This window comes from Typopeltis vanoorti, chromosome 20 (genome assembly GCF_054136105.1).
Source record: "Typopeltis vanoorti isolate ZY-2024b chromosome 20, IOZ_Tvanoo_1.0, whole genome shotgun sequence".
NCBI lineage: Eukaryota > Metazoa > Arthropoda > Arachnida > Uropygi > Thelyphonidae > Typopeltis > Typopeltis vanoorti.
Window position 1 is genome coordinate 81,682,389 of NC_143568.1, and position 15,180 is coordinate 81,697,568.

The 15,180-nt window shown below is 34.9% G+C and overlaps 1 protein-coding gene across 5 annotated transcripts in view; it reads left to right on the forward strand.

The window, feature by feature from the left end:
• LOC150095598 (small glutamine-rich tetratricopeptide repeat-containing protein alpha-like) overlaps positions 1-15,180 on the forward strand; it is a 279,209-nt gene that overhangs the window by 111,703 nt on the left and 152,326 nt on the right. For all 5 annotated transcript variants that reach the window (XM_090410599.1, XM_090410600.1, XM_090410601.1 and 2 more), the window contains exon 7: positions 9,735-9,879. In XM_090410599.1, coding sequence (XP_090266725.1) covers positions 9,735-9,879 — 145 coding nt within the window. The remainder of the gene's footprint in view (positions 1-9,734; positions 9,880-15,180) is intronic.

Below are 15,180 nucleotides of genomic sequence, written 5' to 3' on the forward strand. Positions count from 1 at the left end.
ATTAAAGCAACAACAGAACCACACTACAACCACCATGCAAGAGTAATCGTTAACAGATTGATGTTGGAGAGAGAGAGCTTTACTATTTCCACTTGAGTTCTTCAGGAAGATTCTAGCACCATATCTTTTTATTATTGTTCTTGACTATGTTTTCAGACTCACAGGAAAATGGGTATGGAATGGCAATGGATATTTGGGAGGATAAACTCATGAGCAGTCTTTGATTTTCCAGATGATGATATTGTGCTAATCTACTGTAACATTCAGGCTTCCCAAAACCACTTAGATAATTTATGTAAAAGTGCAGCATTGATTGAGGTGATAGTCCATGGCAGTAAAATGACTATGCTCTTGAAGAAGTAAAAGATCATTTCATTACTTCTATTGATACTATGACAGTTAAAAGAAAGCATAAAGCCCTTCATTTCCATAAAAGCCTAACTAATATTTGGAAACCTAAATTCATCATCATAAATATCAAAATTCATCTGTACAAAACCACTAGTCAAGCCATATTTAAATATGTATCCAACATGGAATATGACTGTCATTAGTTAATTAGCAGTTAATATCATGAACAGTTTTGGAGCAACTTGCATTTGATCATTATTAGGATACACATTGCAAGATCACATTCCTAATGCTGTCACTCTTGAAGAAAGCCAGTAAAGACCTCTAATAGACATCTCACCTACATTCAGCGCTGTTGTTCTCTACAGATGAACTAATGGAGATGGAGGAGGCAAGCAAAATAGTTTTGGCAATATATAAATAAATTTCTTAAAGATGAGACTCATGAATCATGCTAACATTTAGCATAAAACAAAGCTTGGCCTACTTTCTTTAATAGATTTTATGACCATCTGTTGTTGTTACATGCATATTTCTATATATGTTTATCTTGAATAAATCTGTATAACAACATTCACTATCTATTTCTTGAAGTTTTAAACTTTTTTTATGTGCGAGGTATATGTGACACTTTAGTTTGTTTTTTTGTAAAGTAAAAACAAGGGTGTGAGACATACGTGAGAGGGAGTTATATTCAAGTAAATATGGTACATGAATAGTTTAATTTAAAATATGAGAAGAGGTACTTGCTGGATCTGTATAATATTCATCATTTGTATGTTCTTGTTATAAAGTGGAATTAAACCTGATGTTAAAATCTTATATAATCAATTATTAAACTCATCTGTTTACTTTATACATGAATACAAAAAATATGAAAAGAGACAGAAACAGAGAAAACATTAACTACCAACCTCCACATAGCCTTTAAAGGAATGCGGAGAACTGACCAGAGCTTCTGTCCAATCCTCACCTTCTCGTGGTGCACCCTGTTGGGTATCTACCTGGATACTGAACGAACGAGGATGGGCTGGCAATTTGGGATTTAGCTCACCAGATTGTATACTTATTGGCTTAAACCAATATAGAAAATGATGGTACAACATGACAAAATTTCATGCTGGCTGGGGCATCGCCCAGTTAAACAAGGCCCCCGTTGTTTTCGCCAGGGAACCAGGGCGAACAGCGAAAAGTCAGCTACTGGAACAAATCTGAAAGCACAACCTAACTCAACATCACCAGAGTTTAAGATCAGTACTATCAACATAAGAAGCCTGAATGACAAAGAAATGGAGCTAGCTCAGGAATTGGATAAGTACCAGATCGACATAATAGGGGTGACTGAAACAAAAAAGACAAAAACTGTTGAGATCTTTCTGAGCAATAAATACAAAATGTTATATTCAGGAAATGACAATCAAGGAAAAGAAGGAGTAGCCATAGTATTCAACACAAACTACGAGGCTAATCTTCTTGAATGGTAGGCAGTCTCAAGTAGAGTGAAGAGGCTAATATCAGAATGGGGAATTGGACAATGAGACTTATTTGTGCCTATTGTCCCACAGAAGGTTCTACTAAGGTAGAAATGGAGGATTTTTTGATGCTTTAGAGAAAGCGACTGACACAATGAAAAAGGAAAAGTTGATCCTTGTTAGGGATCTAAAGAGCAGAGTAGGAAATGAGTGTCAGACATACAAAAATATTTTGGGAAAATTTGGAGAAAAGAGCAAAGTTAATAATAATGGCAAATACCTGTTGGATTTCTGCACAGGACATGGACTTGTTATTATTAACACCATGTTCCAACATAAAAATGTGCACAAATTCACATGGAGAGGAGGCAAGGAATAAGAAAAGTCTCATAGACTATGTTATTGTTGATAGTGATGTTTTCTCCCTGGTGCAGGAAACCAGAGTGTACAGAGGATTTGACATTGGAAGCGATCACTATTTAGTCTTGAGCAGGATAAAATTGAATTTCGTATTGAAAAGAATAATATGTAAGAAAGTTTTAAAATGAATAAAAGTTGAGCAGCTCTCAGATGTGAACTGTAGACAAAAATACACAAAGATTATTGAAGAAAAAATGAAAGAGTTTGAGAACAGGAATCAAACCTTGGAGATTCAGTGTCAAGCCCTGAAGAAAACAGATTGATTCAGCCAGAGAGGCATGTGTTGAGGTTGTCTGCAAGGATAGATAAATCAGAACTCTATGTTGGACACAGGAAGTTAAAGAGGCAGTGAAGTAAAAGAAGAAAGCATATCAAAAGTTCCTGGCAAATAAGTCAGCTTTTGCTCTTAGAGAATACAGAGACAAATGTAAGAAAGCAAAATAGTGAGTAAAACTAGCTAAACAAAAGTCATGTGAGGGCTTTGGCAAGAACATAGAAAATAAATATCAAGAATGTGGTAAGATATTCTGTAGGTTGTTGAAGAAACTTAGAAATGGAGAAGAGATTGCTGTAAAAGGAGTTAGAGATGATAAAGGTGACATTAAAATGGGAGAAAAGAATGTCCTTGAAGCATGGAGTAATTACTTCGAAAAATTGCTAAATGAAACAAGCAGTGATAGCACAGTGGTAAAAAACACTCAACAGGCATACAGTCAGGAATACATATCCATACTTGAAGTAGAAAAAGCCATGAAAGGCTTGAAATATGGAAAGGCAGCAGGAGTAGATGATATTCGACCAGAAATGCTGAAGTATAGTGGTATAAAAGTCTTACAGTGGCTGCACTGAATAGTTCAGAAAGCCTGGACAGAGGGACGAATTCCCGATGATTGGAGTAGAGCTCTCATAGTACCCATATATAAAAAGGGAAATAAAACTGAATGTGAGAATTACAGAGGTATTTCCCTACTGAGTGTTCCGGGCAAATTTATGCCAGTATACTTGAGAAACGGTTGAGAAGAATTGTAGAAGAAAAGCTTGATAAAGAACAAGCTGGATTCAGGCCAAATAGAGACTGTCAGGATCAGATCTTCACTTTACGACAAATTGTTGAGAACGCATGGGAATATAACAAAGATCTGTATTTAAGTTTTGTCGATCTGGAAACGGCATATGAAAAGGTGCCAAGTGAGAAGCTATTCAATACACTACAGTTATATGCTGTCAATGGGACATTATATCAAGCAATAGTTAGTCTTTATTTGAGTTGTAAGTCAGCAGTTAGAATTTAAGGAAGTACAGGAAGATGGTTTAATGTTAAATCTGGTGTGAGACAAGGATGTACATTATCCCCTCTGTTATTCATTATCTATATGGATCACATTATGAAGGAAAGTGGTATTAAACATGATATCAGAATTGGAGATGTTAATGTCAGCTCTTTGCTTTATGCGGACGATGTTATACTTCTAAATAAATACGCTACAAGTTTGCAAGATTGCCTGACTAAATTGAGTAACTGTTGTAATAGATATGGTATGAAGGTCAGCATCAAAAAGACAAAGACAGTGGAAATAGGTAGAATTGTTGAAAATGTCAACTGTGTTATGAACGAGGAACCTGTGGAACAAGTAAAACATTTCAGCTACTTAGGCACAATTTTTAGTGAAGATGGTAAATTAAATATGGCAGTCAATTGAATAAATTCATATGGAATAAGAGAGAAATTAGTCAGAACACTAAATTAGCTGTATAGAAGACGGTGTTCAAACCAGTTTTAACTTATGGATCTGAGAGCTGGGTCAGAAGTAAAACACTTGACCAAAGACTAGAGACCGCAGATATGAGAGTTCTGAGAAAGATTAGATGCATGAACAGCTGGCATCAATGGCAATATCATATTAAAAACGAGGATATTAGGAAAGAACTTAACATTGTTAGCATCCAGAAATGTGTTAGCAGAGCTAATCTCGGGTATTATGGTCACTTAAACAGAATGGGCGAGGAAAGATTAGCAAAACAAGTGTTCTCTGCCAGGTTGGCAGGAAAACGACCCAGAGGAAGACCAAGATATAGGTGGATTGATACGGTACAAAGTGCCTTAGACGATAGAAATATAAGATCTGATAATGTTGGAGTCTTGACAAGTAACAGACTGATTTGGAGGAAATTTGTAGATAGGAAGTTAGTAATGATGTAAATTATTCATGTAGTACTATCATATCCTGTACAACCCTTGAGGGTACATGTCAGGAATTTGATGATGATGTAAAACATTTCAACTTTTTAGATGTAATTTTTAGTGCAGATGGCAAATGAAATATGAAAATAGATAATGGAATAGGCAAAGTTGTTATGGTGAGGAGCATATTGAATAAATTTAGATGAAATAATAGAAATTAGCAAAAATGCTAAATTCACAGTATTGAAGACAGTGTTTTTAATTTTAACTTATGCATATGAAAGTTGGGTTAGAAATAAAATATTGATTAAAGATTAGAGACAACAGATTTGAGAGTTTGGGGGAAATTAGGGGACTGAACAGATGGCATCAATTGCAGAATCATATAAAAAAATATAGATATTGGAAAGGAACAGAATATTGTTAACATTCAAGAAAAGAAGTGCCAGTCTAAATTTGTATGGTCACTTAAACAGAATGGGAGAGGACAGGTTAACAAAACAGAATTTTGATGCCAAGATGATGATAGGAAGAAGATTCAGAATAAGATCAAGAACTTGGCAGATTGATGCAGTTAGTAATGTCAAAGTGTAAGATCTATCAGTAGTGGAGACTTCACCAATAATATATTTATTTGGAAGCAAATCATTGATAGGTATTTAGGACTAATCTAAATTTAATTATGTGGCATTGTCATTGTATCCTCCAAATTGGGATGTGTGTAAGGATGAAAGCTAGATAACTGAGAGGAAACCTCCACATAGCCTTTAAAAAATGTGGAGAACTGACTTTGGCCTTCTGATATGTGTGCTGCTTGCCTTCTGTTAGTGCATCCTATTAAGTTGTATTTGCTTGGATAACATGGATAGACTGTTGGTTTCAGATTTAGCCAAACAAATTTCATTTGTATTGGCTTAAACAAAAAGAAAATGATGGTACTACATGGTAGAAAACCCAGCTTGGGCATTGCCTCTTTAAACAAGGCCCTTGCTGTTTTTTCAAGGAATCAGAGCAAACAGTGAAAAGTTCCATGGATAACTTTTCACTGTTTGCCCTGATTCCCTGATAAATAGCAAGGATGAAAGCATGAAATAAAGAAGATAAAAAACAGGTGAAATTCTTCTAAATGAGAAATACAATGTGTTATATTCAGGCAATAGAAGTGACCAGAGAAAGGAAGGAGTAGCCATAATATTGAACTCGATTACGAGGACATTCTTCTTGAATAGCAGGCAGTTTCAAGTAGATTGGCAAAAGCAGTTGATAAAGGAAAAGGTGAGTCATGTTGGTTATATAAACAGCAGCATAAGAAATGAATACCAGATACACAGAAATGTTTTGTGAACATTTGGAGAAAAGGTCAAAGGAAATAATAATGGTAAGTACTCAGTAGACAACGATGCCCATAAATTCACATGGAGAGAAGACAAGACATAAGATGTCTTAATGACCATGTTATTGTTGAAAGTGATATCTTCATTCTGATTGAGGGCACAAGAGGGTATACAGAGAATTTGAAAAAGAAAATAATCATTATTTAGTGTTGAGGAGGATGAATCAATATCACTGAAAATAAAATAAAAAGTGTTAAAAACAATCATCCAGCAGCTTTCATAGGTGAACTGTAGATACAAACATATGCACACATATTAGTCAAGGAAAACTGAAAGAGTTTGAAAACAAACCTAGGAATCTAATGGCAGACCCTGACTGATTATGCTAAAGGCATGTGGTGCAGTTGTCTGCAAGGCCTGAACTCCATGATGGACTCTGGAAGTTAAAGAAGCAGTCTTGGAAAAGAAGAAAGCATATCAGAGTTCCTATCACATCAGTTTGCATATGTTCTAAGAGAATACAGTGGATCCTCTCAGAGCACATGCAAGAATGTAAAAAAGTGAAGCAATGTGTAAAAGTAGCTAAACGAAAGTCTGGAAGACTAGTAAGAATATAGAAAATAAATTGACTCAGTGGAAGTGGTGTGTGTGCCGTCAACGGCAGTTGGACTGTCCAAAGAAGGAGCATCATAAGTTCAATTGTAGTTGCTGACTTGAGGAACTTTTACTAAGCCTTTTTTTGGTAGCTCCTGTGTAGCTCTGTGGAAGTGGTGTTTGCCCTCTACGGCACTTGACCACTCGAGGGAAGACTTGGGTTCAAATCTAGTCAACGAATAGAAGAACATTTTTTAAGCTTTTTTTTTTGTCGGCCTGGCTGGCTGAGTGGTTAGTGTATCTGCTCTCCAGCCAAAAGGCTGTGGGTTTGAATCCTGCTGTGGCCATGGATGTTTGTGATTGTGAAAATACTAGTGGTGGTGGGCAGTAGATGGTGTTGATGTAGTTGTGATGATGATAGTTGTGGTTTGTTGTAGTTGGTGGATTGAGTGGTGGAGATAGACAGCTGTATAGCAGGTGCCCTGCCTGGAGGGGTCACATAATAATAATAATAATAATAAATATCAGGAAGGTGGCAAAATATTCTGAAGGCATTAAAAAAGATTAGAAATGGAGGAAAGAGCACTAAAAAAAAACAATATTTTTTATAGCATTAGAAAATCTTCAAGAGCAGTGCATTACCTGAGTATATCAATACATGAGGTAGAAAAAAAAACACCGAAAACCTGAAATAAAGCAGCTGGTTTAGATGATCAGAAATGTTCAAATTATTGAGATATAAAAGTTTTACAGTGGCTGCACTTCGTACTTTAGAAGGCCTGGTCATGATACTTCAATTCCAGATGATTAGAGCTAGGCTGTCATATTATCTGTCTATATAAAGGAAGATAGAACTGAATGTGAGAATTAAAAAAATTTTATCTATGGAATTTTCTAGGCAAGATGTCATGCAAGCATACTTGAGAAGAGGTTAAGAATAGTTGTGGAAGAGAAACCTGGAGAAAAACAAAAATAATTTCTTTGCTTGTTTTTATCCTTATTTTGCTGTGACTTAATATCATTGATATCAAGAGAGGCATTCTTAATTTTGTTTCCATCCCATCTTCCCTTTTGTGTTATGCTCAATAGTTTGTCAGGGCCAAATAATTTGGCTTCTTAGCAGCCTGCTTACCTATTATTATAGGGCAGTTAATCCTGTCTGCATTGGTTCTTCCAGCTAATTTTCTTGTTTTGCATGATGAAAAAAATCAAGCTTCTGGAAATGGAAACCTGGCTACCTCCACGTGAGATCAGCTAACTCACTTCCAGTTGAAGATTCTTTTCATGATACATAAGTTTCATACCAAGTCTTTCCAACCAAAGGCATTTTCAATATCAACTGAGCTATGGAGCTAAGTTCAACGTTTGGTCTCTAGAACAAGGTTTCCAGACTATGTAGAAAATAAATAAAAATGCAAGAAAATATAAAATAAGTAAAAATATAAAAAAATAAAAATCCATGTTCATGCATGGTACAAATGTACTACTATAGGTTTGCAAATAAAACTTTCAATGGGTTGGAGTCGCATATAAAAAAAAATAAATAAAATAAAAACAGAGCTTGCACATACAGCTCAGAGGATAATTGCAATGCTAAAACAAACCCTGACATGTAAAGACAAAGAAGTCATTTTATCTCTTTACAAGGTCTTGATAATACTTCTCTTGCTATTGTGCACAGGTCTGGTTTCCTGGTTTCTGTGATGATTCTGACACAATGGAGAGTGTTAAAAATTATATCAGGACTGTGGAATCAATTAAGAAGACAGATGGAGAATTTGTGAACTACAGCCACTGGCAAACAGGGGATGATTTGATTGAGACTTACAAACTTCTGAAAGATTCATACAGGCTATCAGTAGATTGAATTTTTTATTTTATAAATGGTGGAGAAAGGACAAGCGGGCCTCGTTGGAAGTTGAGAACAGACCTGTGCACAAATGAATGCTGTCAAGAAGGTGGTGAGATTTAGATATGTCTCTCCTAGAGTGATGCATTGATTGGAATCGATTGCCATTGGATGTTGTGTGTGAAGATAGTGTGAATGAATTTGTGAACAGGCTATGTGGCTTCCCTCTGACTCCATGAAGGTCTCTCTTAATAATAATAATATAATGTTGATAGATTAGCCTGCTTAAAAATGAGAGTTTCTCAGTATTTTTTTATGGTTATTTTTACTTGATAATTGGGCTGGATTGAAATTGGTCAGCATGTTGACTGTGTTTGGGCATAGTAGTGATGTTTCCAAAATGCTTTAGCAGCTTCTGCCATACACACTCATTTAGATGGAATGTTGTTCAGTACTGTAGTATCTTAAGGCATTAAGTCTGAAATTTGTATCTAGCAAAAGATAGTTTTACCTGATGGATGTTTCCTTTGCGATGATCATTTAGTCCAGTTGTTCCCCATCATTTGAAAACTGTCTTTCATTGAGACAGTGAAAGGTGCTACCCATTTAGACTGATGACCAAATTACTTGGCTTATTCCCTAAATAAGCCATTATTTTGAGGGAGACAAGTAAGAAAATATTTTCCTTATCCATATTTTGGCTAATTTTAATTCTGTCTCATTACTTTTTATCCATACTGCGTAATTTTTTCCATACTTGCCAATATCACACTGGGTGTTGAAAATCATGTGCCACCTAAAGGCATTCACAAACATCCTTGCTCAAGTGGGATTTGACCCACAACTTCTTAGTTGGTAAATAGAGAGTCCATCCATTCGATTTAGCTAGGTTGGCAAATTTGCTCTCATAATGAACTACTTCATTTTGGTAATACCAATGACCAATGTTTTTCAGTAGTTAAAAATAAGCTGACTTTTTAGGGAAAATATTATTTAATAATCTTTCTAATTATAACACACCATCAGCCCTTCTTTCAGCTAGCTTTTCCACTATTCCATCCCAGTAGATGATATGGCAATGCCATCTTCATAGCCTGTGTAAATGTTCTCTCAGAGAAATTAAAAGAATAAAAATTTTAAATAAAGAACAGTATTCATTCTTACCAGAAAGTTCATTTGTCCTACAAAAGGCTGACTGTGCCCCTCCCCCCATTTTAGCATCTCTAAAATCCCTTGCATTTGTATGCTCTCTTTCAAACCAGCAGAACTAACTTCTCTTTCATTCCACACATTGTGTTCTTAAAGGATTACAACTTCCCAGCTGTTCAAGAAATCTCTCAATAGGCTCCTTCTTTCTCTTTGCTCACTTGCCTATCCATGTAGTACCTGATGTTATTCACTCATTAACTAATTTATTGACTATTCTTTTATTATTATTTAGGAAACTATTCTTTATTAGTTAATTGCTACTATTTTATCTATATATATATATTGGAACATTCTGCAATTTTTGATTTACTTTACTAAAATAGATTGGCTTATGCTAGTTTGAATGAACATCTGAAAGCAAAAGAGTGTTATCAAAAAGCTTCTGAATTAGATCCAAGTAATGAAAGCTATAAGAATAATTTAAGGGTTGCCGAAGAGAAAGTACAAGAAGCTAATCTTGGTAATATGGTAAGTCATAATGTTTGCATTCATTAACTGTTTAGCTAATTTTACTAATGTTTTTATCATCACAATGACAGATTTTAATCACTCCACCAAGAGTCACTATGCAACATCATCAAGGATCACAGAGTGACTCATGCCAAATATTGTATAGAGTTAGTGTCCACACATTTTTACAAGATTTGTTAGAGCTAAGTTTTTACCTGCCGTAACTTTCACATTTCTAGGCCAAATACAATTGATTCATCTGTAAAAAATAATCATAATTTATAATTATGAATCTTTTTACAATTGTTTCTCTATTCTGTCATTAGTTTTGGTTTCATAACACATATATCGGCTAGCGATGTACCTGTTATTGATATTATTCTTATTGTCAAAATGAAATGTAAAGCATTTGAAATTTTGATGTACTTAATAGATTCTGATAATTATGTTACTTTCAATCCTTGTTATTGTAATTTAAAATTATAAAGTGTTTGTGTCTTGTAAAGACATTCTCATTATGCTAACGGAGACAACATGTCAGCCATATGTAACTTCTTGCTTGCCACATATATGGAGTGCATGTGCTCGCCGAGGAGTTTGATGCGTGATTGACAGCTGACAGATAGAGCGTTCGGTATCAAAGTAATGAGGAAAAACAAAAGAGAGATCTAATGGAAGTTTAAGAACACAGATCGGAGAAATTTTGTTCTTATGAAGTTTATATATGTGACTTATATATGTCACATAAGTGACATATTTATATATGTCACTTATGTGACTTCCGACTGTCACATAAGTTTCATGTGACAGTCGGAAGAATATTAATAGAAGATTCCGAAAAGGAATTGTAGAACTGTGAGTCTTTAAACTGGAGGAGTTGAGACTGTCAATAAGTATTTAGTAAATAAAAGAAGATATTGCAATCAATGTTCTAATTGAATGTTTGAGGAAAAAACACCGATTGGAAAGGAAAGTTTCATCTGTCTTAAGGATGCTGTATTTCTATTGGAAAAGGTGACAGAATTAGCTCAACTTAGATATGTTGTTTATAAAGTAGTAGAAGAAACTTTTTACCTCTAGTACAAAAATTAGTAAATTGTGCATCAAATTGAACTGCAAGAGGTAAGAATATTTATACGTCAATGAGACAGGAGAAATAATATTGTGTACTATATAAGGGGGGAAAAAGGATCCTACGGAAAAGAAGAAGAAAATGTTTATATTTTCGGAAAAGGCCCTAACAAAGAAACTGACTATGAACATTTTTGTTATTGTGAAAACAAAATGTTTAGTCTGGTAGACATGATTAAGTATATGTTACACAATCCAGTAATAGAATGAGTCAGAGAATGGATGACTTTAATATTTTTGGATAAGAAAATCTCTAAAGTGTAGATTTATTTTAGAAGGCCTTGATCCAGTATTTTGTAGTTACATATCATTTTATTTAAATGTATATATTGTTTTAGTTTTATTAAATGTGTATACTTTTTTTTTGTATTCGGTCTTGAGTCAGTGATTTTCCAGATTCTTAAAGAAACAGTTAAAAGTCATTGCATCAAACAGAATTGAACCCTTGTGTAATAATAAGTACTCGGAGTATAAAAACCAATCTTTATAGAGACAATCTCCAATCTCTTACATATTCCTTAAACTTATCCATCAAAGATATTCAGCACAGCTCAACTTTCAAATTTATAGTATCAAATTGAATTAATGAGTAGGACAATTTGAAATCTCATTTCTAACTGTGAGCCAAGTAATCTGAAAGTAGGAGGATAATAGTTGCAATTTTGAAGTAGTTATTTGACTGGCATTGTTTTCTATTACAAGTATTTTTATTCCTTCTGTTGCTGTTATAGTATTGCTTGAATTTCAGAAGGGCATTTATATGCTCAAGTATGTAGTGTTACCAATGGAGATGCTTCTAAATTTGCACCAGTTGCCCTGCTTTCTCAGCTTTATATGACTCTCACCCACAAAATGTTTAAAACCATAGTATGTTAGTAGCACAAATAGGATAATAATTATTTATTATTCCTTTTTTCTAGTTTTTATTTAGTTTTCTTTTTATATAAATCAGAAATCCTGCTCTAGAGACCAAACATGGAATTTTTCAAGCCACTTCATGCCACCAATAAGCTGAGTGGTGATCTCACATCACAAGTGATGAAATTTATCAACACTTAAAGACAACATGAGCATTCATGTCTATGGTGGGATTGGATTCGAACCTGCAGCCTATTGGTTGGAGAGTGGGTAGATAAATCACTCAGCCAACCAAGCCAATAATCTTGTATTTTTAAATATATATTTTTTTTTATGAGCTATCTTAAGAACCTCCATAGCTCAGTCAGTATAGGCAAAGACCTGGTTTCAATTCCCATCCGTGAAGTGAGGAACCTTTATCTGGTCTCTTTCAAGTAAAGGTGAGTTAGCCAGTCTCATACAGAGGTGGAGGGTTTTTTCTCTCCCAGAAACTCATGTTTTTCATTCCTCAGAACAGGCAAACTGGTCCCATGAGCATACATTTCTACAGACAAAAATACTTCCCCCCCCATGTCAGGCTCTGCATCAAGTTGGTTGGGATTGCATGTCATGTAAGAAGACTGACTCTAAAATAGATGGGTTAAGGCACAAGAGGAAGAGGAAAGATTTTTTTTTATGAGTAGTAGTTTTTTTAAATTTTTTTTAAAGATGATATAGTAATAAACAGTTAAGGAATAATTGGATGCAATTGGTTGGTTATGTGCAGTGTTTCTCTTTCTTTTATAATTTCATTTAGAAATCGAAAATGTTCTAAAGGACACTTACATTAGATGAGATATGTGTCTTCAGAGGAGGAGGAGACTCAATACAGACAGCCTTTCATTTTAGTTTGGTTGGGTTGAAATTCTCAGAGGACTTTAAGCAACATCAGATGCTATATTTTGAACTGGAAGTTAGACTTTATTACTTGTCTATAGATGAAGGGTACCCTTACAAATCTTCAAGCCCTTAGTAGTAGTCCATTTCTACTGAGAATTTTGGATACCTTAAGAAACTTTTAAGAAATACGGGCAGCCCTCGGTTTACGCCTCACTTCCGTTCCTGAAAAAACAGACGTAAAACGAACCCAATTTTAATTGGAGGTACAAAGTTATGTTCAACGCAGTCAAAAAATATGCGCATGAAGTATGTGTAACATTATTATATTTAAAGCTTAGATAATACAAACATATATATTGTTAAAATAAAATTATTAATAACAAAAACAAAACAAAATTATATACAAAAAAATATGAAACTTCAAAAATATATTACATAGAACTATGTTGAAGTTCTGGTTTCAGATCACCTGCTTTTTTTTTGATAAAAGTATCCAGTGTTAACTGCCTAGATTTTCTTTTTCTTTAAGGAGTTCAGTGTAAGGTCGAATAGATGCGATTACACTCTTTTTTACATTTGCACTCCATTCCCAATCGTGGTCCATTTTGCAGAGTTCATCAGTCAGTCTCTATGCTTGCAAGGATATGCTGTAAATCAGCCGTTTTTATATCTCTCAGAGGAGCTTCTTCGTTTTCTTTCTCCTCCTTTGGATGTTGACTTAATTGTTCGGCTAATTCTTTTTCAAGTCTTCATTGGAAAGCGGTTTATCATGGCTCTCTAAGACTTCTGTCACATCTTCAGCTGTAATATCATCCAATCCCACCTCTTGTGCAAGCTTGGTAACGTCCTCAATAACATTCTCCTTTTGCTCTAATTCCTTGAAGGCGTGCATAAACGCTGGAAGAAGTTTTCGGCATGCTCCTTTTAAACACTTCGTTCCAAGCTGCCTTGATGTTTTTAATGCCCTTCAAAATATCGAATGATCGCCAGTAGTCTTTAATAGTTTTTCCTGAAGTGTCCAAGACTCTTACCATTTCCATAAATGTAATACGGAGGTAATAGGCTTTGAAGATTGATATAATCCCCTGATCCATCAGTTGCAAAAGTGATATTGTGTTTGGGGCATGTAAACAACCTTGACATCCAATGTTCTTACTTCAGCAAGGTTTTGAGGATGTCCAGGGGCATTGTTCAAGAGAAGCAATGCCTTGGCTGGCAAATCATTTTCTTTACAGAAGCGAAGCATGGTAGGACAAAAATAATTTGTGTGCCAATCTATAAAAACGTCTTGTTTAACTCATGCTTTCTTGTTCCATTTCCAATAGACTGGCAGCATGGCTTGTACACCCTTGAAGCCGGGTGGTGTCTATTAACAGTACACCAACATTGGTTTAAGCTTCAAAGTTCCGGAGACATTCACACCTAACAAAAACGCAAGTCTATCTTTTGCAGCTTTAAAACCTAGAACAGAATGTTCTTCACAGGAAATGAAGGTGCATGATGGCAATTTTTTTCCAGTACAGGCCAGTTTCATCAACATTAAAAATGAAATCAGGAGGATAACTTCCTTGTTCTACACAGTCTTGAAATTCTTTAGGAAAAGCAGCTGCTGCCGCAACATCTGCACTTGCCACCTCACCACATAATTTTACACTATGGCACTTACTTCGAGACTTAAATCTCATGAACCAACCTTTGCTTCCTAAAAATGTTTCTTCGCCTCTATCTGTCTTTTTAAGATCCTCAAAAGTTGTTTTTGCTTTCTCAGTTATAACAGCCTGCATCAGAAGAACGTTTTTCTGATTCAAGTCATCCACTCATAATGATAATAATTTTTCCATTTTTTCCCTACTATAACTTACATGTTTTGCATTTAGTACTGCCGTAGATTGTTGCACAAACTGTTTTATTCTATCTGCATTTTTCATAATTGTAGTAACGGTTGATGGAGGCAAGTTCATACTCCTACAGACATTAGCACATGTCTGCCCATCTTCCATTCTTCGAATCACCTCCACTTTTCAAGTGTGATTGATTTCCACACCTTCTTAACACCAAGTTCTGCTCCCTTTTCTGCACTTTTTTTATCAGACATGGTGTGTAATTACGTACTTTATCAATTTAAATACGTATGTATCTAAAAAAAATTAAAATGTATGCATTCAAATTTAATGGTATAGAGGTGGCAACATTTTTGCTCCTCTGAAAACTAGTGTATTATCCTGCAAAATTTGCAACATGGCCAGAAGAACACCTGCAATTAACATAGATAATGTGCTAGCCTCATAGTCTTTTTTTTTTTTTTTTTGTTTAACCATCATTCCAAATAACATCACACAAATGGAAATCAACTGAATGATGCAATGTACAGAGTTGTTGTCTGTTGATGAAAGTTCTCTCTCTCCCCCACCCACCCAACAGAATTTTCTGGCATTTTAGTCATACTGAAAT